This window comes from Chlamydomonas reinhardtii, chromosome 16 (genome assembly GCF_000002595.2).
Source record: "Chlamydomonas reinhardtii strain CC-503 cw92 mt+ chromosome 16, whole genome shotgun sequence".
NCBI lineage: Eukaryota > Viridiplantae > Chlorophyta > Chlorophyceae > Chlamydomonadales > Chlamydomonadaceae > Chlamydomonas > Chlamydomonas reinhardtii.
This window is the reverse complement of record NC_057019.1, coordinates 701,796-724,600: the sequence shown is the minus strand read 5'-3', so window position 1 is coordinate 724,600 and position 22,805 is coordinate 701,796. Positions and strand designations below refer to the sequence as shown.

Sequence of the window (22,805 nt, the reverse complement as noted above, 5' to 3'; positions counted from 1 at the left end):
TTGCAGTGACCGCTTGGTTACCGTGCTGCGGCCCAGGCCCGCCCAGCTGCCGCCTGCCGCCCAGCCCCCTCCCAGGCCCGCCCAGCCCCCGCCCAGGCCCGCACAGCCCCCGCCCAGCTGCATGCCGCCCAGCCCCCGCCCAGCCCGCCTGCCAGCCTGGGTTTAGGGTTGTTCATTGTGGCCTGTAAAGTGTCTCCTTTACATGATGCCGCCTTGATATACAAGCCCCGCCCTAGCAGTGATCACACAATCAGCCGCCTGCTGCATTTTGTACGAAGTGACAACCCATGTCAACTGCCCCCACGCACCAGTACTACTGCATTCCACTGACTGCATCAATGTACTTCACCTCGTGCCCAAGAGACCAACGGCGGCAGGGCAGCGAGGAGGTCACCTGCCTTGTGTTCCCAGTCCAACTCACCAACAACACCTACTCCTTGGCACTCTCCAGCTGAGTCTCCGTGCATTCAAAGCCCACCACAGTCTTACTCTCCCGGTCTGCCACTGTCTACAACACTATATTACGTCTGTGCCATTAACCCAAGCCTGGCATATGATGTCTGAATGGTATGAATGTGTCAAACGTGCAACAACAACCACTGGCGTGTCTGCTGGGCATGACGTCTCCCACCACCTTGACACCCGCCTCCACTGCAGTCGGCACATCACCCGCCTCCACAGCAGCCGCCACTGGTGCCACCGCGCCCGTCTCCAACTCTAGTGCCGGACAGCTCGTGTCATGCTAGCTCCTGTAGTTCTGCCTCCACTGGCTGCACCTGCATGCACGCGTGCACACATGTGAACACACCCTGCACTCCTGCCGCAAGGTGCCAATGCCAATGCAAGGCTGCCGGCCAAGAACAGAGTGCTTGGTAGTGCACCGGACCTATCTCATGAAGCGGGCCTGTATGTGTTTCGGTGTGTATGCCCACTGGTGATGCGGACACTCACCGTTGCTAAACACAATGTTGGAGGTGTGGCGGCAGTCCAGCCAGCCGGGTGACCAATAGGGAGCCGCTGACAGTTCCGCCCCAGTGTGGTCTGCTAGCATAACACCCCCAGCCATGGCCGAAGGCACGGCCGCGGCCAGAGCTGCACGCATCTACGCTGGGAGCAGGCCCTGGCCAGGCTGGGCGGGCCTGGGTGGCAGCTGGGCGGGCCTGGGCGGCAGCTGGGCGGCCCTGGGCGGCAGCTGGGCGGGCCTGGGCGGCATCTGGGTGGGGGCTGAGTGAGCCTGGACAAGGGCTGGGCAGGAGCCAATTACCGATGGGTTACCAGGAAGTGACCATTTTACCAATGTTTACCAATGTTTTACCGTGCGGCCAACCCCTACCGATCCTAACCGATGCTGACCGACGCTGACCATCGGTTTATCAGGGTTACCACCCGGTTACCGCCCCCATACCGATCGGTTTAATAGGGGCTGGAACGGTAGGGCAAGCACGTCAATAACGGGACGGGGCCTGACCAGGGGGTGGCGGGACCAGGAACGACAGGACTCACAATAGCACAAAGGCTGCAGGAGCAGGTAGGCTCGTGCGAGATCTTTGATGCTGCTCGCGCGGCTAGACGGCCGTCATCAGCAGGTTCACACGGCTCTGAGCTAGTGTACTATACAGGCGACTACAGGCGGGACCAGGGGCGGGACCGATTACTGACAGGGGTTTTCCGTTTTCGCCGGTATTTTGGTCAGGTTCGGTCGGGATGTCCTGGCAGCCAGAAGCACGACCGTGCTGGGCAGTGGGCGTTGGGCACAAGTTAGCGAAGTGTTTGCTAGTGAATGCGAATGCAGGACGCCGTCGCGAGCTCCAGGCTAGCAATAAACATCACGAAAGAAGTTAGTGTCAGCGGCAATGCGGTTACTTGTTACCTTCGAGACGAGACACCGGTGCGCGCTCCACGCTGCTCCGCATTCGGCACGCCAAACGGAGTCCGAGTGTCGTGGAGACTGCTGCCGCTTGCAGGGGCGGACGTGTTCCAGCTCGCAACTAGGCTGCTGCCATTCGCCGCGACAACACGTAACCCATAAAATGCACCCACCTGGAACGGAGCCAGGCATCCGCGGGCGCCCATGGAGCATATGCGTGGGCAAGCGGAAAGAAACGGGAGAAGAAAGAAGCGGCGTGGCGGATGTCAGTAACCGATGCCGGCCAAAGCTGCCGAGCAAGTGAAGCAGGGTGGCTGCCTAGCTGGGGGCGGGCTGATTAAAGGGCTGAACGGCGGCTGCACCGGGCGAGCTGTGCTGGTAGTATGTACTGGCGCCGGCCAGTGCGTCTGGAAGGCCTTCGAGCTCTGCAGGCACTCAAGAGGGCGAAGCTTCACATCCGCACTCCGTCGCCTCCGTGCTACGCGGTGTGAAGTGACGTGGCCTAGAGACGCAGGAGGACTGGGCCAGCCACATTGAGGACATGCACCGCTACGTGTGCATGGGCAAAAGGTGCATGGCGATAAGCAGGTGCTCCGGAAGGCCAAGGGGTTTGGGGCGCTTTGGTCGCCTCATCTTCCGGAGCACGGGAGCAGCCCGACCACGTCTGCTCGGTTGCGTGATACAACCATCATTTTGAAGGCTTCTGAGTGCGACACCCCGCCGTTCCCTTGATACTGAAAGACCTTGAAAGCTAGTCGTTTCAGCAAACACCGGGCGCATCCTAGAATGCGCCTCGCAGAGGCCCGTTCCGCGGGTATCAGGGCATTACTTACGCTTATAATGCAACATATAAACATATGCGCGAGTAGCAGGGGAGTTCCATTGACTGTTCTGGGGCTTCGGCCCAGCCTGGGTCTTTCGCAGCCCCCAAAGTCTGCGTCAGCGCTTGTAATAATTATGATGTCTAGTATACTATGCTACTGTGCATAACTGTGCTACTGTGCATAACAGCCATGCAAGGCAGAAGACGCATCTGAGAAGAACTGTCAGTTAGAGTCCTCAAAGTCTCCAAGCGGTGCTAGGGAGGCCATCGATGCCCACAGTTGCGTACGTACATGCATAACTGATGCATGTATTTACTCTGCTGCCTGTCGTCTCCACGAGTTGTCGCTGAGACAGCCCTTCCCGCGCGCCGAGCATGCAACGCCTAGCCTATAGCCTCTACGAGGGTATGCGTACAGGTTGGCTAAGCAACTACACACCTAACGCTGCCAGATGCATGAAAAAGAGGCGCGTACGGCGCCACAGACTGTCGCAGGCCGCTCTGAACTCCTCGTCACCGTAATACAATGGCATGCTACATATCCAATACCTCGTGTATTGCATAGCTCCTGCTCATTTCCAGCAGTCTTAGGGGGTGTCACGGCCGCGGCGAAGAAACCAAGCTGAGGTTCCTTCCACGCTCGGCTCCTACCATTGGTCACGAGGTGCTTAGATAGCTAGTGCTGCTGTGGCGTCGACGCGCGGTGGTGGAGAGTCCAGGTGAGCAATTGAGAGACTGGGGCGGTATCACAAGGCGCGTTGAGCTACGTCTAGGTCAGTAGTGAGGGCTATAACTAGGTACTGTAGGGCTCCTTTAGAGGCTCTGCTGGCTGGCTGCCGTCGCACGCTTGACGTCCACGCCCAACCGGTGGGGATGCGGGTTGCTCTGCGCTTGCGACCGAGGCCTGGCCCCTGCAGCATGCATCAGGTGCTGCTTACATAGCACTGCCTTGTCCTGGGGACGGCCCGCTGCGTGCACCGGCGGAACCGGCCACCGCTGCGTCGTGTCTCGGCCCTGGGCTTTGGATGTACGCGTGTACTTGATCGATACCTTCGTTAGCATCCTTACACCGGAGCATCGCGGTCTTTGGTTGTTTCCGGTCCTGCGCGACTTGAGTAAAGTGATTGGCAACAAGGCCTTGTCCAGCACGCGAACGCTCGCCGATGGGCTTGCTAAGTTGCGGGTACAAATATCACTACAGGAAGGGGTGTGTTTGGGCCCCCGGTTGTGCTTGCGGCTTCAGGCGGATTCTCGGTCGGGGTCAGGAACTTTCGCTTTTTGCTGGGTTGCAGCATCGAGGAATAACCTCTTACCAACATCTATTCAGAGCTGAATGGATGGGTGCAACAACGTGTGATCGGACCGGTCGGGGCCTGCAAAACTGTGGCGGGGCGCAACGACGACCAGGTGCTCTTACGCGTCGGAGACCCCAGGACCGCGGTATTCTTTTAAGTGACTGTCACCGTTAAGCATATACTCGCATGTTACTCACGGCTCAGCTCTAATCCGAGTTGAGCGCTACATGTTTTGCCGCGCGAATGCTCCCTTGACTCCTGGGTATGGGCAGCCTTTGGAATACATACATGTTAACAATGGACTGCTTATTCTGCGCTGTGCAGGAGCTAAATAACGGCAGGGTTGGCAGGATTGCTCCCGGCCCAGCAGCTACACGTGTGACAAGGGGGGAAGTAGAGTCGACGCCGGAGGCGCAGGCTGGCCCCGCCAGGTCGGTGGGCGGGCGCAGATCTGGGCGCTGCAGCCATGGAGGTCTCACCCCATGATGGCATGAGGGTGGACGGCGGCAACGGTGGCGGCAGGAGTGCGGCAGCGGTGGACCTCCTAAAAGCCGCTGCACACGCAGCCTCAGGCTCGTCGGGTACGGTCGCGAGCGCGCGCAGCTATGTTTTTGCTTTGGCCATCATGTAGCCCTAGCTGAGCAAGGACTATGTTGACCTGTGCAGCGCGCGATCAGACCACGATTGCTATTTGCGCATGGCCAGTGGCATGCGTGTGCAGCTTGGAAGCATCCTGCGTGCATTCTCGGCGCTCGGCGAACACCACGTCAAATCTCCGCTTGGCGTGCGACCAGCGTCTAGTAACCATATCTTAATGCTTATTACCGTGCAGGCTTGGCCAACAAGGACCAGCCCACGACGGCCGACTACAGTGCCAACAGAAGCCTGCAGGAGCAGGTGCAGCAGATGCAGCATGTACTACACGCGCAGCAACAGCTCCAACAACAGCAATCCAAGCAGGTGTTCGCCGGGTTGAACGACCTGGGTGGCGGCAGCGCCGGCCTGCAGGCGGCGGTGGCGGCGCGCCTGGCCGGGCTGCAGGCAGCCAACCTGGCGGCTGCAAACGGGGCCGCCAGTGCCGCCGCCAGCCCGCGCAACGGCGACACGACAGCACCGAGTGGCGAGGCGGCAGCGCGGTCGGATGGCGAGCCGAACGGCAACGCTCAGGAGCGAGGCGCCGCCGAGGCTGTCGCCGCCCCGCCAGTCGGCGGCTCCCCGGTCCGTGGCTCTGCAGGCGCCACCAGCGCCGGCAACGGCACCGGTGGTGAGGACTGGGTGGGCGGGGAGCTGGTGGCAGCGTTGTTGGCGCCGCGGCTGCCGTTGGCGGCTCTGGGGCTAAGCCACGCGACTGTGGAGGGCATGCCAAAGCAGACCTTTTTGGCGCTGCTGAGGCACGTGGGGCTGAACCTGGTGCCGCTGGGGGCGCCGGGCGGCGGCGGCGGCCTTGGCGGAGGGCTTGGAGGCGGGTTGGGCGGGTTCGGAGGCGGCGGCGGGGAGCAGGATGGGCTGTTGGCAAGGCTCATGCTGCAGCAGCAGCTGCAGCGGCAGCAGCAGGCACAGCAGCAGGCGGTGCAGCAGGCGCACCGCCGCGAGGCGGCGGCGGCGATGGCGGGCCTGATGGCGGGCGGGTCGGGCCTGACGCCGGAGCAGGAGGCGATGCTGGAGACGGCGCGCATGGTGGGCGGCCCGGCGGCGGTCGCGGCGACGGCGCGTGCGCTTCTCGCGGGCGGCCGCGGTGGCGGTCTGGCCGGCATGCTCGCCGGCCTGGGCAACGGCGGCGCCGGCTTTGTCGGCGGCAGCAGCAAGCAGCAGCAGCAGGCTGACCTGGACGGTCGGGTGGCCGCGGGCGTGCGGCAGTTCGGGGAGCTGTTGGCGCTGCGACGGGCAAACGAGGCGGCGGCGGCGGCAGCAGCTGCCTCGGCGGGGCCGGCAGCGGCGGCGGCTGACGGCAAGGCGGCAGCTGCGGCGGAGGCCGAGGCGCGGCGCAGCCCCGACCAGCAGGAAGGCGGCACACCTGGCCGTGCACAGTCGCCGGCGCCTGCGGCCTCGAATGGAGCGGCGGCCAAGCCGCCAGGCTTTGGCGAGGCGGACGGCGGCAGGAGCCAGGCCAGTGGTGACAGCAAGGTGCGTGTGGGCTGTAGCAGGGCAGAGAAGTTAACCAACACTGTGTACGGTAGTCCAAAAGCTGGCAAGTTTGTGTGGACGTGGAGGGCACGGTACTTTGGTGCTTGGCAGCCGAGGGTATTTACGAACGCCCGACTGCCTCCTGTACCTGCGTTGCGCAGGCTGAGGAGGCTGCCCAGCAGGCGACGGACGCACCTGGGGTTGCAGGCGATCAGGGCGCTAAAAGCCGGTCCGCAGCCGCTGCCGCCACCTCCGGAAGCGAAGACGGCAGGGCGCCGTCGGGGTCGAAGGAGCGGGAGGGCTCGGTGCCGGCGGCAGAGAGCAGCGGCGGCGCGGCGGCTGGCGCGAAGGCTGATGCCGCCGCTGAATGTAACGGCGGCTCGGCGCAGGCGGGCGGTGCCGGGACCGCTGCCGCCGCTGCGGGAGCCGCCAACGGCCCCTCCACGCCCGTGCAGCAGCTCTTGGCACAGTTAGCGGCGGCGGCGCACAAGCAGGAGGCGGCGGCAGCAGCCGGCAGCACCACAAATGGCAGCGACGCGGCGGCCAGCAACGGCGGCGGTGGCAGTGTGACGAACAGCCTGGAGGCTTTGGCTCAGGCGCTGAAGAACGGCGGCGTGAGTGGGCTGAACCCGCAGCAGGCGGCGCTGCTGCAGCTCTACGTGCAGCATCAACAACAGCAGCAGCAGGGGCTGGGCGGCCTGGGCGGCCTGGCGGCGGTGCTCAGCGGCGGCCTCGGCGGCGGGCTTGGCGGCGGCGGCGGCGGCCTCGCAGTCCTCAACGGCCTTTTGGGCGGCGGCGGTGGCGGCGGCGCAAACGCACAGCTGTTGCGTGCCACCGCAGGCGCCAACGGTGGCGGCGCCGACTCGCCGCTTCGCGGCGATGACAGCGGTGACTCCGTGCCGGACGGCGTTGCAGCCGCGGCGGCGGCGCGTCCCGCGAACGGCAGCGGCGCCAGCACCTCGGCCCGCGGCGGCGGCGGCGGCGGGCGGCAGCGGCTGCCGGAGGCGCCGGCCGGCGTCAAGGGTCCCACGGGACTCCAGCTGCTCCGCAACCTGGCCAACGGCGGCGGCGCGGGCGCAACCATGGCTGGAATGCTGCTTCAGAACGCCGGGCTAGGCGTCGGTGGCGGCGGCGGCGGCGCACCGAATGGAATCGGCGGCGGCGGGGGCGCCTCCCAGTTGATGGATGATTTGGAGACCATGGGCGTGATGGGGCGCCGCGGCGGCGCCGCCGCCGCTGGTGGCGGCGGCGGCGGCGGCGCGGGCCGCAACAGCGACGCGGCGAAGGCGCGCGGCGCGGCGAACGGAGGTGGTAATAACAGCAACAACAGCAACAACAGCAGCAGCACCCTTGCGACCCTGCTAAAGCTGCAGCAGCAACAGCAGCAGCTGGCACGGCAGCAGGGCAGCGGCGACTGGGCTGGCGCGGCGGGTCAGGACGCCAAGCCGACGCCAAGCCAGCAGCAGCAGCAACAGCAGCAGCGACAGCAGCAGCAGCAGCAGCAGCAGCAGCAGCAGCAACAGCAGCAGGAGCAACAGCAGCAGCAGCAGCTCAAGCGGGAGCGCGAGTCCGAGCGCGACCAGCCGCCTCAACAACAGCAGCAACAGCACCAGCTGCGCCTGGGCGTCGCCGGCGTCATGCCACTTCCGGATGACCGCACCGAGCGGTTGTCAGTCCTGTCGGAGCTCCTACACAACGCGGTCGCCAACGGGCAGCACACGCTGGCCGGGCTGGTGCGGGTGCAGCTCCAGGCGGAGGCGCGCGAACTCATGACGCCCACAGAGCCGCCAGCGACCAACAGCTCGACCGTGGCGGGGCTCAAGTCGCAGTTGGCGGACGCCATGGCGGCGCTGCATGAGTCGCAGCAGTCAGTGACCGCCGCCGCTGCCGCGGCGGCGGCGGCGGGCGCGAACGTGTCGGCGGGCGGCGCGGCCGGCGGCAAGAAGGGCAACAAGCGGCCGGAGAACGGCAATCTGGCGACGCAGATCCTGAAGCGGCAGCGGCTGGCGTGGGAGGCATCGGGCGGCGCGGGCGGCGGCGGCGGTGGTGGTGCTGGGGGCAGTGGCGCCAGTGCGGAGCTTGGGCTGCAGCAGCAGCAGGCGCAAGCACAGGCGCAGGCACAGCAGCAACAACAGCAGCAGCTGTTGCTGCAGAATGCGCTTAACGCGGCAGGCGCCGCCGGCGGCGCTGGGGCGGGGCTGGCTGGGCTGCTGGCAGCCAACGGTGGGAATGGTGCGCCCTCCGTGCTGGCGGCGGCGCTGGCCTCGGCCCTCAATGCTAGCCGGGCCGGAGGTGGCGGCGGTCCCGGCGCCCCGGGCGGCATGCCCTCCCAGGCCGAGCGCCTGGCGGCGGCGCTGCGCGCTGCCAATGGCGGCGGTGGCGGCGGCTTGCACGACGGCGGCGCAGGCGGGCCTGGCGGCTTTGGCGACCCGGCGGCGGCCATCGCTATGGGCCTTTCGGGCGGTGGCGGCGCGGGGCCTGACGCCGTCATGGCGGGCGGCGGTGGCATCCCAGCGGCAGGCCTCAACCCGGCGCAGCTGCGGTTCCTGGCGCAGCTGCAGGCCAACGCTGGCGGCGGCGGCTCTGGCGGCGGCGGCGGCGGTGTCATGGCGGCGCTGGCAGCCGCGGCGGCGGCTGGCGGGCACGGCGGCGCCGCCGCCGGCATCGGCTTCCCTGGCCCTGCGGTAGTTCCGCCGTCCGCCTTATCAGGCCTGTCTGCTAGCTTCCTGGTGGGCTCGCTAGTACCCAAGGGCCGCAGGTCAAAGGGCGCGCGGCGGCGTGCGGGGCCGGAGCGGATCGGCACCATCCTTCGAGAGCTGTACCAGCCCACGGCGCGCGAGGTCCGTGAGGTGAGCATCGGGACCGGGTTGATCTTTGGTCAGCGTGTTGCATGACACCAAGTCTTGAGAACGGTACCGACGGATCACGACGGATCCTTGCTTTCTCAACTCACAGCCCCCCGCCCGTTGGCACTGCAGAACGAGGCGGCCACAAACAACGCCAGCGCCAACGGCAGCGACCGGCGGCAGTTTGGTGAGCTCATGGCGCTGCGGCGAGCCAAGGACGCCGCGGCCTCGGGCAACCCGCTCAGCCCGGAGCAGTCGCAGTTGCTCGCCGCCATTTCCGCCGCCGGCGGCCACAAGGCGGCGGTCACAGCCGTGCTGGCGGGCAACGGCGCCAGCATCTTCGGTCGCGGCGGGCCGGGCGGGCGCGGAGGCAGCGCCGGCACGGGCACAAGCGGCGCCACCGGTGGTGGCAGTGGCGGTGGCGGCGGCGGCGCGGCGCCGGTGGCAAAGAGCCGACGGAAGGGGGGAGCGCCGTCGCGTGCCGCGGACTGATCGGGCTTGGTTGGCGTCCATCCGTCTTGTGTGTCTGCGTGTCAGAACGTGTGCGTGTGCAGCATGTGTAGATGTTGCGGTGGTGTGTGGGTCTGTGGTGATCTGGCTTTGACATGGAACACTGGAGACACGGGTGATGTTTATCTGGGCGCTTCATTGCGCCAAGCCAATCGAGCCCACCTCGGGAACAGGTTCGACTTTGTCTCCGTGAAAGCCGCCTCACCCCGGTTAGTGCACGTGCTGGAGTGCTGTGCCGCAGTAGGGTGATCCGGCTTGTGGTTTTTCCGGCTATTCGGCCGTACTGTAGTGCTGGGTTCATAAGAACCGGGGCCCCTTTCCGCTACCGTAGTGGCGGCATTGCGGAACTGCGCGTGTGCCGTGAGCCCAGCCAAACAAGATGAACATGCACACATGAGTTCCCAACAGTCCATGACAGTTTCATAAATGCAGTCAAGGTCGTTTACAACGCGCACGGGGGATTCAACCTCCGTAGGATGCATAGTAAAAAACGGCAGGACCGCAGCTGCACCTGCCATGCGGCCGCAACTTGCAAATATACTGCTTTGCTGGACGGAATTGTGAAGTTGCAATCTGCGATTGTGGTGCTTCCTTTGCGGTTGGGGCGGACTGCGTCCGCTCGTCACACAGGTAGAACGGTGTTGGCAGCTGGCGGCTGTCGGCACTTGGGGGACGTACCGTACATATACAACTGAACTGTCCCTGGCTTTGAATGTGCCAAGAACATGCTCTTGTGAACTATGTGCTCATGTGCTGGGTGGTGCTGACAGGTCCGCCCGTAGGGTCATGTCAGCTACACGCTGTGGTATTTCCGTTTATGGGTTAGCGGTGTTTGCCAGCACACCGGTCTTACAGGTGCGGCTGCTAAGGCTTAAGCTACTAAGACCGCGGACTCGGCACGCGTGCGCAGGACCGCGCAGTGGACTGACAAGCAGATTGACAAGAGGTTACGGAGCAGGGAGGTGCCAGGGAGAACTGCGGGGAAGTGCATCAGCGCATGGGCATTTGGGGCGTCGCTGTTTGCCTCGGTCACGCGCAGTAACAGGGCTTGATATTGCACGCCTGTCAGACAAGCTAGGGGTTAGACCATGGTGTGCATCAAGGAATGAACTTACATCTATAGCTCCTGCGGCACCTATTGCGGCTGATTTCGCATTACGCTGAGCAGGGTTGGCCGCGGGTGTTAACTGAAAGACACGGCAGGGGAAGGGTGCGTGACTCCAGAAGGAACGCACCCGCCATATAAGCACGTCAATAAATGGTATTCTTTCCTTCAACGACGTTTGCTTTGCGTGCCGTTGCTTCTTTTGCTGACTGCCGCTTTCAAACGCTGAACAACGCCTGTTCATTCAGCGCGTGTGCTCCGAGTCGTCTGGGTGTGGAGGCAAGTGGCGTGCGCACACGTGTATCGCAGGCCTTGTACAGTAACGGTACGCCGGCCCGAGGGGTCCGAGACCGGTATGGTATCCATGTGGGATGTTCACGTTGTAATGTCGGATGGGATATGCAATTTGTCCATGGGCGCGCGAGCAGAGCTGCGCGGCTGCAACACGATTACTTACTCAGTCAGTCAGCAGGAAAGACGGGGCGTGGAGAGCTGTGGCTAGCCAGGGCAACGCCGGACCAATCCGCGGCACGCACTGTCGCACTCCATGCAGCGCTGTTCTCTGTCCAGTCTGGCCCTTGTCTTGGTTAACACTTCCGCGCGCCCATAAGTACATATTGCAAGCACTGAGAGCGCTGGCCCTCATCACCGTCCAGACTCGATTTTGTGGGCTGCTAGCAGCTGCCGCGTGGCCGATGCGCGCAGCGCCGTTCGAAATTCGAGCCGCACATTCCAATCACCAATCATCAACATCCCATCAAGCTGCCTCCAAGACAACACAGGCTCCAAAGTACGAGGAATGTCTCGATTTCGCTCGCAGACAGGATTACGACGCTGCTTCATCCTCTTTCGAGAAGCTGTTGGCCGTGGACCCTACGCATGAGAAAGCTTGGATATCATATGCCCAGGTATGTCGGTACGCGTCGACTGCAGGCTCGCTTCCGTCATTCCGTGCCTCTCCTGGGCCCGGTGCCCGGGCTCCGATATACGGTACCTTCGACTCCCCGGACTCGCGAGCGCGCCGTGCATCCAGCAACACGACCGGTGTGCCGAACACACCCTTGTGGATGCTGGGTGCCTTAAGAGGCCCCCATGCCGTTCCTCTATGCGCGCTGCCCGCTTCAATTCAGTCCGGTCTCCACTTCATCAATCCCAACACATGTTTGCCGCCCGCCCGCGTGCCCTCAGTCCCCCGCCCCTGCCTGCCCTCCACACACAAACATCCTCGCACTTACCCCGAACCGACCAGATGAGCAAGAAGCGCTACAAGGCCCTGGGCCAGAACTCGCTCGCGTTCGAGGCCTGCGCGGCGGTGCTGAGCCGCGGCACACAGGCGCTGCCGCATGGCGCACGGCTGTGGCAGGCGCGCGGACTCCTAGAGCTGCAGCAGGTGAGCTGGCCGTGCTGGGGGGGGGGGGGTATTGCCAGCCCAAACTGAACCAAACAACGCCAAACTAGGGGAGCACAGGCAGAGACGAAAGATGCAATAGGGGGGCTGTGTGGGTGGGCGGGTTGCTGGGTGGTTGAGACGCGGTCTGTCATAGACTGCCAAGGGTGGATGTGGGACACGGTACGGTAATTGGCGAGGTGGGGTTGGGACGTGTTAGGCTGGAGCAGGAGCACAGCAACGGCACGGGGTTGTGGGCACGGCCTTGGCGGCACTGGGCTGCCATGCTGGGGCCGAGGCCGACGGTGGCTGCACCCCAAGGGCGGAACTCAGATTCTGGGGCATCCCGTGGGAAGTGCAGCCGCCTACTGGATTTATAGCGCTGCATGCTCGTACAGAAGTCACATGCGGTACTCGCTGGGGTGGGATCTGGAGGAAGTGTGCTCCTGTACAGCTGTAAGAAATGCTCACCTAATGCCCTAAGGCACCCCGGTGACGTCTGACCGACCTGCACTGCCTCGCAGGGCCGCACGGATCAGGCGCGGGGGCTACTGGAGAAGGCGGTGGAGCTGGATCCAAAGCTTGCGCCCGTGCTGAACTGGAAGAGTGTGCGGGCGCAGGATGCGGATACGGACTGAGCACAGAGTTGGGGGGTTGAAGGGGCGCGGGGTACAGGGCGCAGGGACAGGCACTCAGTGTGCATTGCGGGTTTGCGCAGGGTGCAGGGCTCCAATGAGGAAGCCCTTGAGGGGAAGAGTGTGCGGGCTTTGAAGGCGGGTTTACTGCAGGCGCTGGCATGGCGCGGACGACTGCAGGAGCGGGGCTTCGTTACTGATTGAACTGTTACCAAAGATGAACTGAAATTGCGTACCGGACTGAAGAAGGCAACAGCTGAACAGCACGACGTCGTTGAGGGGCGGGTGCTTGCAAGCAGAACGTTGAACTGGGGCGCACGCCTGTGATCCTCTCTGTGATGAATGGCTGGGCACATGCACTTAGAACAACATACGAACTGTTTTGGTGTCGATGGCTGAGAGGCTTCTGCTCCTCTACTGCCATGGGGGAAACCTGCGGTTCTGCGCAGCTGACATGTTGAGTTGTGTACCACCATTGTTCCAGGTGTGACGGTCAACTACGGTACTGTAAGCAGGAAGCAACACGTGAAACGAGGAGGGCATACCCCACCGCATCCCGAGTGGCACGGTGTATGGACGTGCCACACGCAGTATGATTTTGACACACGCTGCAGCACACACACTCCCAAACACTCGCTATCGCTATCCAGGCTCTGCCACCAATCCGGGTCAATCAAGAGACGGCCTGCTCGGCGGTGATGGCACAATGGCAGGTGATGGCACAATGGTGATGGCAACACCCCATCCTTACGTAGGTCGCACTCCGTTGGTAATTTTCACGAGAGTTTATTTAATACTTGGTATTGCCGACACCGTGAACGGTTCCTGGCGAGCTCAGCATGCGGAGTCTTGCAGCTCGGAGCCTGCGCGGCGTCGCGCACGGCACGAGCAAGGTGAATGGAGCACACTATGTTCCGGCTCTGAGGAGTGCTGCTAGCCAGGCGCGCGTGGAGGTGAGGTTTGCGACTCGTCGCACGATTGCTCTGCGTGTGGTGCAGAGGGCTGGAACGTAGAACGGGGTTCGCCCCGTTAACACCAAGCTTGAAGCCTCCATAGTATGACAGCTGCAATACATAATCACCTCTTACAGAGCGACTCCAGTAAACAAAGGCAAGAACCCTCGTTCCCACCCGCCCGGCCCGGCCACGTCGATTCGGTTTCCCCGGCGCCTGTCCCAGCACGCATGAACCCCCTAACCCCATGGCCCTAAACCTGTCTCCAACCCTTCCACCCCCAATCTCCCTCCTATTTCCGCAATGCGCTGCCAGGCACGCTCCGGGGGCTCATCGCGCGCGAGCACCCGGATGGCTCGTGGCGCCGCAGTCGTGGTCGCTGCAGGCGCCTCCGCGGCCGCTTCTGCCAAGTCCACCGACAACCCGTTCGACGGGTCAGTGAATCACGTTGTAAAGGAGCCTTTGTGATGCCTGCCTTCTCTGCCTGGGAAAAAACGCCTGGTAATCCTGGCAAACCCGTAGTGTCATTACGGTCTGGGTGGGCAGAGCAACTACGCCGCTCACGAGGCGCCCCACTCGAGAGAACTGTGTTGAGGTGTCTTGACGCCTGCGCACGCAGGGCGGAGGATCTGCAGCTCCTGAAGACCAATGGAGTGGTGGTGAAGACCGGCAACGTGACGCAGGGCAGGGTGGTGGTGGGCCTGCTGCGCCACCTTGGCTGACCTGTGAGTGGCTTTGTGTAGTAGAGAGCAGAATACCAGACGGAAACAGGCAGGAGTTTGTGTCTAAGGACCTGGGGACACGCGCAGGGAGGGAGCAGGGAGGTCACGCGATGGCAAGGATAATTATGTGGGCCCCATCTGGCATACATACCAAAATGGTACTCACGCTCCGCTCGTGCCCGCGCGCAGTTCTGCTGGGAGCAGGCCCAGAGCCTGCTCCGCGCCCGCCCGCAGTTCGAGGCTGCAGGCTACAAACTGGTGGTCATTTCCATCGGTGCGTGCATACATACTTGAAAGCCCGCGCGTCCGCGCCCAGTGCCCATTCCACCACCTCGGCTTCCTACACATTGCGCCGGACACTTGCAACTTGCAACTCCTCAACCACGCAGGCACGCCCGAGGGGGGCCGCCAGTTCTGCAGCACGCTCCCCTTCCCCCCGGAGCTGCTGCTGCTTGACCCTGACTACAAGCTGTACGGCCACCTCAAGTGCTACGAGGGCTTCAAGGCCATGTTCAGCCCGCAAACCTGGGACGTGAGTGAGAAAGAACACGTAGTAGTTGGCAGGGCACTGACGGAACAGAGCCATGCAGCGGCGCTACGAGTGGGAGGCAGGGCACAGGCCCGGGACATGATGAGAGAGAGGTGGACGGGGCGAAGCACAACCGGCGATGGAGAAGGGATGAAGGGTTACGGCGAAACAGGGAGGCACCAGGCATGCCCTTGCGGCCGTGCCCGAACACGACTTACAGCCTTGTGTCGCCTGCAAGCGCCCAAAACTGACAGCCGTTTGCCTTGCTCTGGACCTATGCAGGCGATGAAGGCCCGCGAGTGGAATGAGTTCAAGGCGCTCCTCAACAAGTACAAGATGATTGCGCCCAAGGTGCGGTGCTGTACACCCGCTGAAGACGCGGCTGGGTTGGGTTCCTTCGGTCAGCGGCAGGGAATGTATGCCACGCCGCAAGCAGGTCCTTTCAACAGAGTGACTGCGGCAAGGTTGTCACGCGATCACCCCTTGTTTACTGGTGTTGCATGTGCCCGCCGCCCTTACCCCTTGTGTGTCTTGTATGCTCCCGCCGCCCTTGGCCCTGTGCAGAGTGTGGACACCACCGCTGTGATGGGAGGCGTGTTCGTGCTCGACAATGGCAAGGTAGGCTCAGAACCCCACACACGCGTGGAGTGACCAAATCGCTGGTTTCATGGCGGGCCGTGTTCGTACGTTGTGCATAGCTCGCATGCATCTGTGTACCTCCCAAGTCTACTTACTTCTCTGGCGTACCCTTTAGAGCTCCCCACGTCGGTATTGCTTGCTATGCCGTCTTCTGCTCCTCGTCATGCCGCATCCAATTCGCAACTACAGCACCTACCGCGGCACCGGCCCCTTTCCAAACCGCCTGCACATGCGCACAGGTCTTGTTCGAGCATCGCGACGTGGGCCCCGGCGTGCACGCGCCCATGAAGGACGTGCTGGCATCGTGCTGCATCGCTTGAAACGCACATGTTATACAGCTGAAAGCTATGATACGATGCGCGGAGCAGATTCATGCATTATATAGATGGAGTTTGGTTCGAGATATTGAGAGCTAGAGATTGGACGGGCTTCGACTCACACAAGTAGCGGCTCAAGCTGATGACCGGGTCTTGAACTGCCCGCGCTCCACCCACACATGACGCCCCTGCGAGTTACTCATTCCGCTGAATGCAACAGAGCCGAGCAGTGTGCGAACGTGCGCGTGTGCTTGCGGGGCCAGGCTCGAGCCAAAGCCCCCAATCACGCGCCGCGTGCGCCCTGCCGGCCGCCGGCGGCGGGGCTGATAATTATATCGCGCGGGCCTGCTGTCGGCTGATTGCCGCCTCTCCTGGGGAGGAGGGGCGGGGCCGACGGGGGCGTGTCGCGGGGTGCGGCCCTGACTCAACCAGGGCCAAGAGCGGCGGGCAGGGCTTGCCGTTGACTTGCAGTGGAGAGAGCTGTCATGGTTGATTGGATGGTGCGAATGAACGTCGCCGGTGCCTTTCGTTATGCCAGTCGTAGTATCGCTTGTATGCGGGGGGCGGGGGGGGGGGGGTAGGAAACAAAGTGCCAGACCCCATGCCCCGGACTCCCCCGGGACCCTCCTTGAGGGGACGACCGACCCCCCACGGACAAAACCATGTTGTTTAGGGGTTAAAACCCCTCCATTTCATACCAAAGTGGTGTCAATCGACTCCTTTTGACGAGCACTATCACTCCGTGCAATCAGCGGTCCTGTTCTGAGGCTGCGGTCACAGGCGGGATCCTATCCACTGGGAGTTCCCCTACCTCGACCCAGCCAACCTCGCGCTCAACTCTCTGCCTCGTGACTTGACAATGTGCATTGGCAGCTTTGTTAGACGTGAACTCATGCGCACCAGCGCTTGAGAGCCCAGCCGTGTCAGTGCGTGCGCGTGTGGGGACATGTCCCAGCATGTCCCGACGTATCCACGCCCGCCCGGACGCGCAACTTAGCCCTCCAACGCGTTGTTTGTGCTTATTACATCATAACATGCACATATGAGCCTCGTGCTGCTGCGTTTGAGCCCTAGTTCTGCTTGTGGGGCGCTGCCAGAAATCCGCCAGGGGGGGCTCCCAGATCGCCAGGATGGGCTCCCCAAACCCGACGGATCACCAACTTCAAGAATGGACCCCCTTTTGCCCAGGACGAGGACAGACCCCCCAACTTTGGCGGCCCAGAACCTCTCACCGGAATCCCCCTGACAAAACTGAAAGTACGTGCGTAATGCTCTCCTGAAGCTCAATAGGGTTGAGTATGGGGAAAGAACCTGAGCTTTCTACTGCCCTTGCCAGCCTGCCTGTCGTCCTCTGCATCCTTCACACTACCCTTGCATCCTAACCCTGGTGGCCTACGCACACGCCCCTCCTCCACCGCAGCAACATCACACTCGAGGCTACGCCAAGGACTACCACAATGCCGCAGACCCGGAGGGTGCACAGCCGACCGAATTAATGCAGAGTGCCGCGTAGCAGCCCTTGCACACGCGGCCGGCCAGCTCATTCTGACCGTTCTGCCACGTGTACCGCTTGCCCTGGGCGCTGCCCTTGGCCATCACGCCGGGGCTGGCTGGCGTCGCCACCTCGTACACATAGCTGTGCTGCACCGTTCACCAGTCCGCGGCCCAGGGCGTTCCTTCACGCTAATCTACACCGCACACCAGTCGTCGCCATGCCAACAGCAGCCGCACGCGCGTACCCGACCAGTGCCCGAGAGCTACCAACACCACCTTGGTTGGCACCCTTTACCGGTTCCTTAGGAAACCTAAATATAATACGCACCAACTGCGCCGTATTAGTGGCCAAACTGCAGCGCCTGGGCCACATCTCGTTCATAATATAGGTCCTGGAGACATTATGTGTAACTCGCCCATCTGAAGCCGGCATGGCGCTAGCTGCCACGCACCCAGGCCCTGGCCCCAAGGGCCACGACCACCCGTGTCGACATCGCCAGTACGTGCCATACATCCAGAATGCCGTTGGCACTCTCCGGCTGGCGACTCCCGTCCAGCCAGCGCCCACATCCGTGCTCGGCAAGGCCGAGTCCCATGCGGTATGAAGACTACCGCTGGACTTGGGACGGCGCCAGGAATTCACAAAAGTTGCACACCAGATAGACCGCCGCGCCACGAGTCGCCGCGCACTCAGCCATCACCACCGCTCTCGCGATGCACATACGGTAGTCACCCTGACGACGACGTGTACTGGGCCAGCCATGCGTGCTCCAGCGCTTGCGTTGCCGTGAGCTGGCCTTCCAGCAGCTGTGCGGGCAAGGAGGGGGGTGGGAAGGGAGTAACGTGGCAGGCTGAAGGATGGTGGCAGCAAGCGCGGCCTTAGCTCATTCCCCGCAACTGCGGCCTCGTGAGGGTGGAGGTGGGGACCACTGGAGCTCCTTCGTCAGTCAGTTAGTTTTACGTTTCAGGTCCATCCGGAGCCAAGCGGTACCAAGTCAATCCGAACCAACAGAGGAGCAAAGGGCGGGTAATGTGTGCGTGTCGAGGTAAAGGCAACCCGGCGCGCACCTGCATCCGCAGGTTTATGCCGCCGTCGTCCAGGTCATAAGGCAGTCCGCACAGCAGCTGCTCCGCAGCCATGCGCAGGTCCGAGCGGAACGTGTACTTGCCGTCGTCGAGGGTGCGCTTGCTCCAAAACCGCAGCGGGTAAGGCTCTCCACTGCAGGCAGCCAGTAACATACATGCGGACCTCAAGACCCCACATATGTGCATGCACCCAGCCCTTGGCACCTTCGAGTCTGCTGTCCAACAAGTGAAGGTCCGCCGCTGAAGCGAGAGCGATAGCGCGTACCTGCAGTCGCAGCCGCTGCGGCCGGCGTGATCTAAGTCGATCAGGAGCCATCGCTTCTCGGCGGGCAGGAAGATGACGTTGGCCCACCGGACGTCCCGGTGCACAAAGCCTGCATTATTAGGATTTAGGATTACCAGCATGGGTTGCATGCGCGTGATGATATAGCGGCTCCAGAACAAAATCCACCTTGACACCGATTACCGGTACCGTAATCGTACCTTCGCTATGCAGCGCTGCAAGGCCGCCCAGCACGCCTGCCACCGCACACGGCAGGTCGAGCGGGTCAGCGGGTGGGCCTGAGCAGGGATCCCCCACCGGCGCCAGATGCACCGTGTAGGTGTTGTCCAGCAGCCGCGGGCCGATGTGCCCATCTATGTCGCACGCCTGGATGATTTTGCTCCGGTGCTTCTTCTGCGCCATCTGGCGGTACACGCACTGGAGCAGCTCAAAGCTGCCGTACTGCGCGTGCTCTGAGGCGAACTCCCGAATGACTTTGCGGAAGCAGCCTGTGTGTTGGGGGCGTGGCACATAAACCGCACGTCGGCTAGCTAGCTTGCGCTCCTCCCATACATGCATGGCAGCAGAGCCATGCATGAAACGTACGGTGAAACACTCCATCAAACCCCAGTCCCGCCGCATCGAGCCGTAAATGTACCTACCTGGAAGCAAGCAGTACGTGCGCATGCCATCATCCGAGGACACCAGCCGCCCCATCTCCAGAGGCACGAGGGGGGCTTGCGAAGCGTAGCCCGCCAGCAGCCGCGAGATGTTGCAGGAGCAGAGCAACGCCTGCAGTCGACCGGGAGCCGTTGCCAGGTCCAGCATGTCGCTGATCGGCGTCGCCTGCACTCCGCCGCCGCCCGACCTATAGGTCAATGCAAGCCAGGATCAGATAGGCGCACTCAGTTATCCAGACACGAACACGCTGACTGCAGTGACTGTGCAAATATGCACACCTACCACAGGACAGACGCGTGCACCAGACACATGGGACCAGTACTCCTGGCTGTCGACCCAGCAGCACCGCAGAACTCACTGTATTTGCTGGATGCAGAAGAACTTCATCATCATCAGAAGGTACGCACGGCGGCGGGCAGGCATCACGAGTCAAGGGAGGAGGAGAGTTTTGGGCACTGCCTACATGCAGCGTAGTGTCCTACATATCTACACGCAAGTAACCGGGCCCGTCCCACCTACCTGCAATATCGTGCCTGCCGCGGCGAAAGCCAGCATGCAGGGCGGCTGCAAGTGCGGCAGCAGCCCCTTTGCCCACACGGTCGACATCTTGCTTGTGAGCTCGCTGATTGCAAGGTGAAGCTCGGACGACAGCGCCTTCTCTTCGCCTTTGAACATCAGGGCCCCCTTGACCCAGCACAGGAAGTCTGGTCGCTTCCTCTCGGCTGTGTATGTGCCACGCATACATACGGGTCACGCACCAGGTCAGCGCAGGTGGTTAGGCCTGGCTGACAACGAACTGTGTGGCCCAGAATTTTGTACGGAAGGCGCACAGACTGACCAAGCAAGGCCAGCGATGCCCGCCCGCAATCAAACGTGCACGAAACAACTATGCATGCATGGCGTTCAGCACCTACTTGTCGCCGTGCTTGTGCCTGCCTTGTTCCGGTCCATCTGCGTGATGGGCGGCCCAGACCACCGGTACTTGTTGATGAGCCGCAGCGTGTCCTCCACCACGATGCCGGTGTTGCGCGCAGTGTACATCTCCGACCCGGTGTAGGGGTCCAGGTCCATAACGAGCCCAACGTGCGTAGCCAGGGCCTCAGCCGTTGCGGCCTACCAGACATAAGACACACAATCAAGTGTACCGGCAATCAAGTAAGCTGGCCCTCATGAGAACGCTATTAGTACATGGTCAATGCGAACGCGGCGAGCAGCCGGCCGCACCCACCGCGTGAGCGGCAGCCGTCGACACCAGGGGCCAATGAAGCCCCGCCGCGTGCTGCAGGAACAGGCGTCTGGCCACGGACGCCGGCACGGGGAGGGCAGGGCTTATGCGTGCAGCCAGGCACTCCTGGAGATGGAGCGGTGTGCCCCACAGGGCGAGCGCGTCGAAAGGAGGCAGGCACTTCTGCAGGTACGTATACGTGTCCGTCGTCTGAACTCCTGCAGAATGCAGCAGACATGTACGGCCGCCGTTTGGCCGGCGCAAAGTACGAGTGAAAATAAGTATCCAGATCCGCAGAGCCCTAACTTCCGTAGATCTGGTCGACCGCGCTAGCCGTGACGCTTGCAAAGGGGTTAAATGCACTCCAAGCGTCACTCGACTCTCCTGGCACCCGCGGACAGCTAGTACAACCAACTCACCCATTCCGGTCGCGCTCCCCAGGCCAGCCGCCGCGCGCGGGGCTGCACGACATGTATGGGAGAGGTCGGGAAACACGTGGAGATTACGAGTTGCGTGTCAGAGTGCATAAATGCGACGCAAAACGAGCTTGCGTTACGCTGCCAATGATGTGGTCTATGTCCCAATGTCCCAACGTGCCGCTGCACGTCTCAGTCTCCCAGCCACCCAACGACGCTTCCCAAGCCTCCCGCATACCGCATACCGTAGCTCGCAACAACAACCCCAATACGCTTCATCAGTTGGTCGGTCATTCGGACTTGCCCAGCTGTGCCCACAACGGCAGTGGCGACGGCAAGGGTACGTGAGAACCTGTTGCTGTCGCCAGTCGCAGAAGGCTCACCCGCAAGTTCCAGTAGCAGAGCCTTGCGCGTGCTCATCTGACTGATGCCTAACTTCTCTAGGTCGGCGTCGTCGAGAGCGAGGAAAGCTCGGCGCTTACTCGGTGCCGAGAAACCTTGCCCGTCCAGAATCGAAAAGCATTGCTCTTTCTCATCATCTTCCAGATATTCCAGGCCGAAAATGAACGCATAGAGGTTCCAACCAGTCGCCATGAGAACTTGGAGACTGCAGCGGGCGGACCTTGCTTGAACGTGATGGTGACAATAAGCTGCTTTATGATATAGTAGTAATAATGCACATACAACAAAAACATTACATGCTCCAGTATCGACTAATGCTGCTGCGTGTCTGCGCGGGCTCATCAGGGTTCATCGTCCGGATTGGTCCGTGTTCTGAGCTCGACTCCTCCGAAGAGCGGTTCCCCGTTTTATCATAATACCACGCTGCTCTGTAATACACACTGTTTGAGCTTGTCGTAGGTTGCAAACACTTACACGGTTCCGCGACCAAGCTTAACTATGGCCGCTTCAACCTCGCACTGCATTGCGCTGGTTGGGTTGGCAGTTGTCAGCATTATTGTTGCTGCTACAGTGGCACTGGAGCCTAGCCGACAATTGTCACCCAATCAAGCAATGTGGCGTACGGCTAACCGTTTCTCATGTCAACACCGTGGAGGGGGGTGGTTCCAATTCCAGCAGTGCCGTGCGCCGACCTTGGTATCTGTGCAAGTCACAGAAGTGTCGCACTCGACCTGAAATCAGGGACAGGGGATGCTCGGACCAAGGGGGGGAAGGCGAGAGCCCGGACCCAACAAGCAGGTCCAGTACCATCCACCCCGCTGACTCCGCCCAGGTCCCCGGTTACCGGTAGTGCACGCTACCTACTTGGTGCAAATCAAGTGAGTAGCTTCGGTACTAGGCCGCCGGCCACGGGACGCACAGGGATAGAAGGCCGTTTGGGCAGGCGTGGGGGCAGGCGCGTGAGGTTGGGATGAGGAGTCGGGCCCAGTGAGCCCAATATGGCAAGATTGATGGGCAGTGTGGACATGCATGTTAGTCACCTCTGTCTCCCTCGCCCTCTTCTTACAGGCACTAACCGAACGGGCCCAGGCCCAAGCACTCAACCGGACCCGGTTCTGCGCAGCCTCCGGCTCGCCCTCGCAATATACCTGGTCGCTGGCAGACACTATACGAATGCAACCCGGCGGAGAGTGGCAGCGATTTTTCACGGGCTGAGGGGGGGGGCGAAGCCCCCCAGGAACACCCCTGCGTTCGTTCGTTCGTTCGTGCGTCGGCAAAACAGAACCGCGACGTTTCCGCCGCCAACGTGATCCGTGTGCTCCTCCTGCTGAAGCTGATGGGCTTCGAGCGGCCGACCAAGCTGCAGCGGCCGCCATGGCCGCCGCCGGCGGCGGGGCCGGGCTGAGAGCCTGAACGGCGCTAGCAGGGCGTGGGGCTGAGGGTGCACGTGTTGATTGGCGGCGAGTGACGTGACTAGTTTGTTAGCT

The 22,805-nt window shown here is 62.4% G+C and overlaps 7 protein-coding genes across 8 annotated transcripts; 5 read left to right on the top strand and 2 right to left on the bottom strand.

The window, feature by feature from the left end:
• Nucleotides 1–186: 186 nt before the first annotated feature.
• Nucleotides 187–1,272, bottom strand: CHLRE_16g691204v5 (uncharacterized protein). Of its 2 annotated transcripts, none has more exons than XM_043071706.1 (2): nucleotides 952–1,272; nucleotides 187–776 (listed from the first exon to the last, which is right to left on the bottom strand). In XM_043071706.1, the coding sequence occupies exons 1-2, from the start codon at nucleotides 1,064–1,066 to the stop codon at nucleotides 718–720; spliced, it is 174 nt and encodes a 57-aa protein (XP_042915360.1). In that variant the 5' UTR covers nucleotides 1,067–1,272; the 3' UTR covers nucleotides 187–717. The 2 variants fall into 2 exon arrangements, with proteins under 2 accessions (XP_042915360.1, XP_042915359.1); XM_043071707.1 differs by having other exon boundaries at nucleotides 187–770.
• Nucleotides 1,273–1,542: 270 nt separating this feature from the next.
• CHLRE_16g691202v5 (uncharacterized protein) lies at nucleotides 1,543–2,831 on the top strand. The gene has a single exon (XM_043071705.1). The coding sequence runs from the start codon at nucleotides 1,787–1,789 to the stop codon at nucleotides 2,027–2,029; it is 243 nt and encodes an 80-aa protein (XP_042915358.1). The 5' UTR covers nucleotides 1,543–1,786; the 3' UTR covers nucleotides 2,030–2,831.
• Nucleotides 2,832–3,242: 411 nt separating this feature from the next.
• Nucleotides 3,243–10,968, top strand: CHLRE_16g691200v5 (uncharacterized protein). Its single transcript, XM_043071704.1, has 5 exons — nucleotides 3,243–3,409; nucleotides 4,310–4,566; nucleotides 4,818–6,109; nucleotides 6,271–8,958; nucleotides 9,088–10,968. The coding sequence occupies exons 2-5, from the start codon at nucleotides 4,452–4,454 to the stop codon at nucleotides 9,445–9,447; spliced, it is 4,455 nt and encodes a 1,484-aa protein (XP_042915357.1). The 5' UTR covers nucleotides 3,243–3,409; nucleotides 4,310–4,451; the 3' UTR covers nucleotides 9,448–10,968.
• Nucleotides 10,969–11,152: 184 nt separating this feature from the next.
• On the top strand, nucleotides 11,153–13,115 carry CHLRE_16g691353v5 (uncharacterized protein). Its single transcript, XM_001699237.2, has 3 exons — nucleotides 11,153–11,478; nucleotides 11,820–11,960; nucleotides 12,482–13,115. The coding sequence occupies exons 2-3, from the start codon at nucleotides 11,820–11,822 to the stop codon at nucleotides 12,593–12,595; spliced, it is 255 nt and encodes an 84-aa protein (XP_001699289.2). The 5' UTR covers nucleotides 11,153–11,478; the 3' UTR covers nucleotides 12,596–13,115.
• Nucleotides 13,116–13,392: 277 nt separating this feature from the next.
• On the top strand, nucleotides 13,393–14,478 carry CHLRE_16g691352v5 (uncharacterized protein). Its single transcript, XM_043071711.1, has 4 exons — nucleotides 13,393–13,545; nucleotides 13,861–13,979; nucleotides 14,165–14,270; nucleotides 14,457–14,478. Exons 1-3 carry the CDS (start codon nucleotides 13,432–13,434, stop codon nucleotides 14,265–14,267), a joined length of 336 nt encoding a protein of 111 aa, XP_042915356.1. The 5' UTR covers nucleotides 13,393–13,431; the 3' UTR covers nucleotides 14,268–14,270; nucleotides 14,457–14,478.
• Nucleotides 14,479–14,532: 54 nt separating this feature from the next.
• Nucleotides 14,533–16,478, top strand: CHLRE_16g691351v5 (uncharacterized protein). The gene is made up of 5 exons (XM_001699238.2): nucleotides 14,533–14,541; nucleotides 14,657–14,799; nucleotides 15,079–15,147; nucleotides 15,361–15,414; nucleotides 15,675–16,478. Exons 2-5 carry the CDS (start codon nucleotides 14,776–14,778, stop codon nucleotides 15,753–15,755), a joined length of 228 nt encoding a protein of 75 aa, XP_001699290.2. The 5' UTR covers nucleotides 14,533–14,541; nucleotides 14,657–14,775; the 3' UTR covers nucleotides 15,756–16,478.
• Nucleotides 16,479–16,762: 284 nt separating this feature from the next.
• Nucleotides 16,763–21,582, bottom strand: CHLRE_16g691350v5 (uncharacterized protein). The gene is made up of 11 exons (XM_043071710.1): nucleotides 21,300–21,582; nucleotides 20,920–20,961; nucleotides 20,504–20,718; nucleotides 20,190–20,388; nucleotides 19,795–19,997; nucleotides 19,634–19,656; nucleotides 19,257–19,462; nucleotides 18,816–19,103; nucleotides 18,598–18,706; nucleotides 18,315–18,465; nucleotides 16,763–18,053 (listed from the first exon to the last, which is right to left on the bottom strand). Exons 1-11 carry the CDS (start codon nucleotides 21,334–21,336, stop codon nucleotides 17,976–17,978), a joined length of 1,551 nt encoding a protein of 516 aa, XP_042915355.1. The 5' UTR covers nucleotides 21,337–21,582; the 3' UTR covers nucleotides 16,763–17,975.
• Between the last annotated feature and the right edge of the window lie 1,223 nt (nucleotides 21,583–22,805).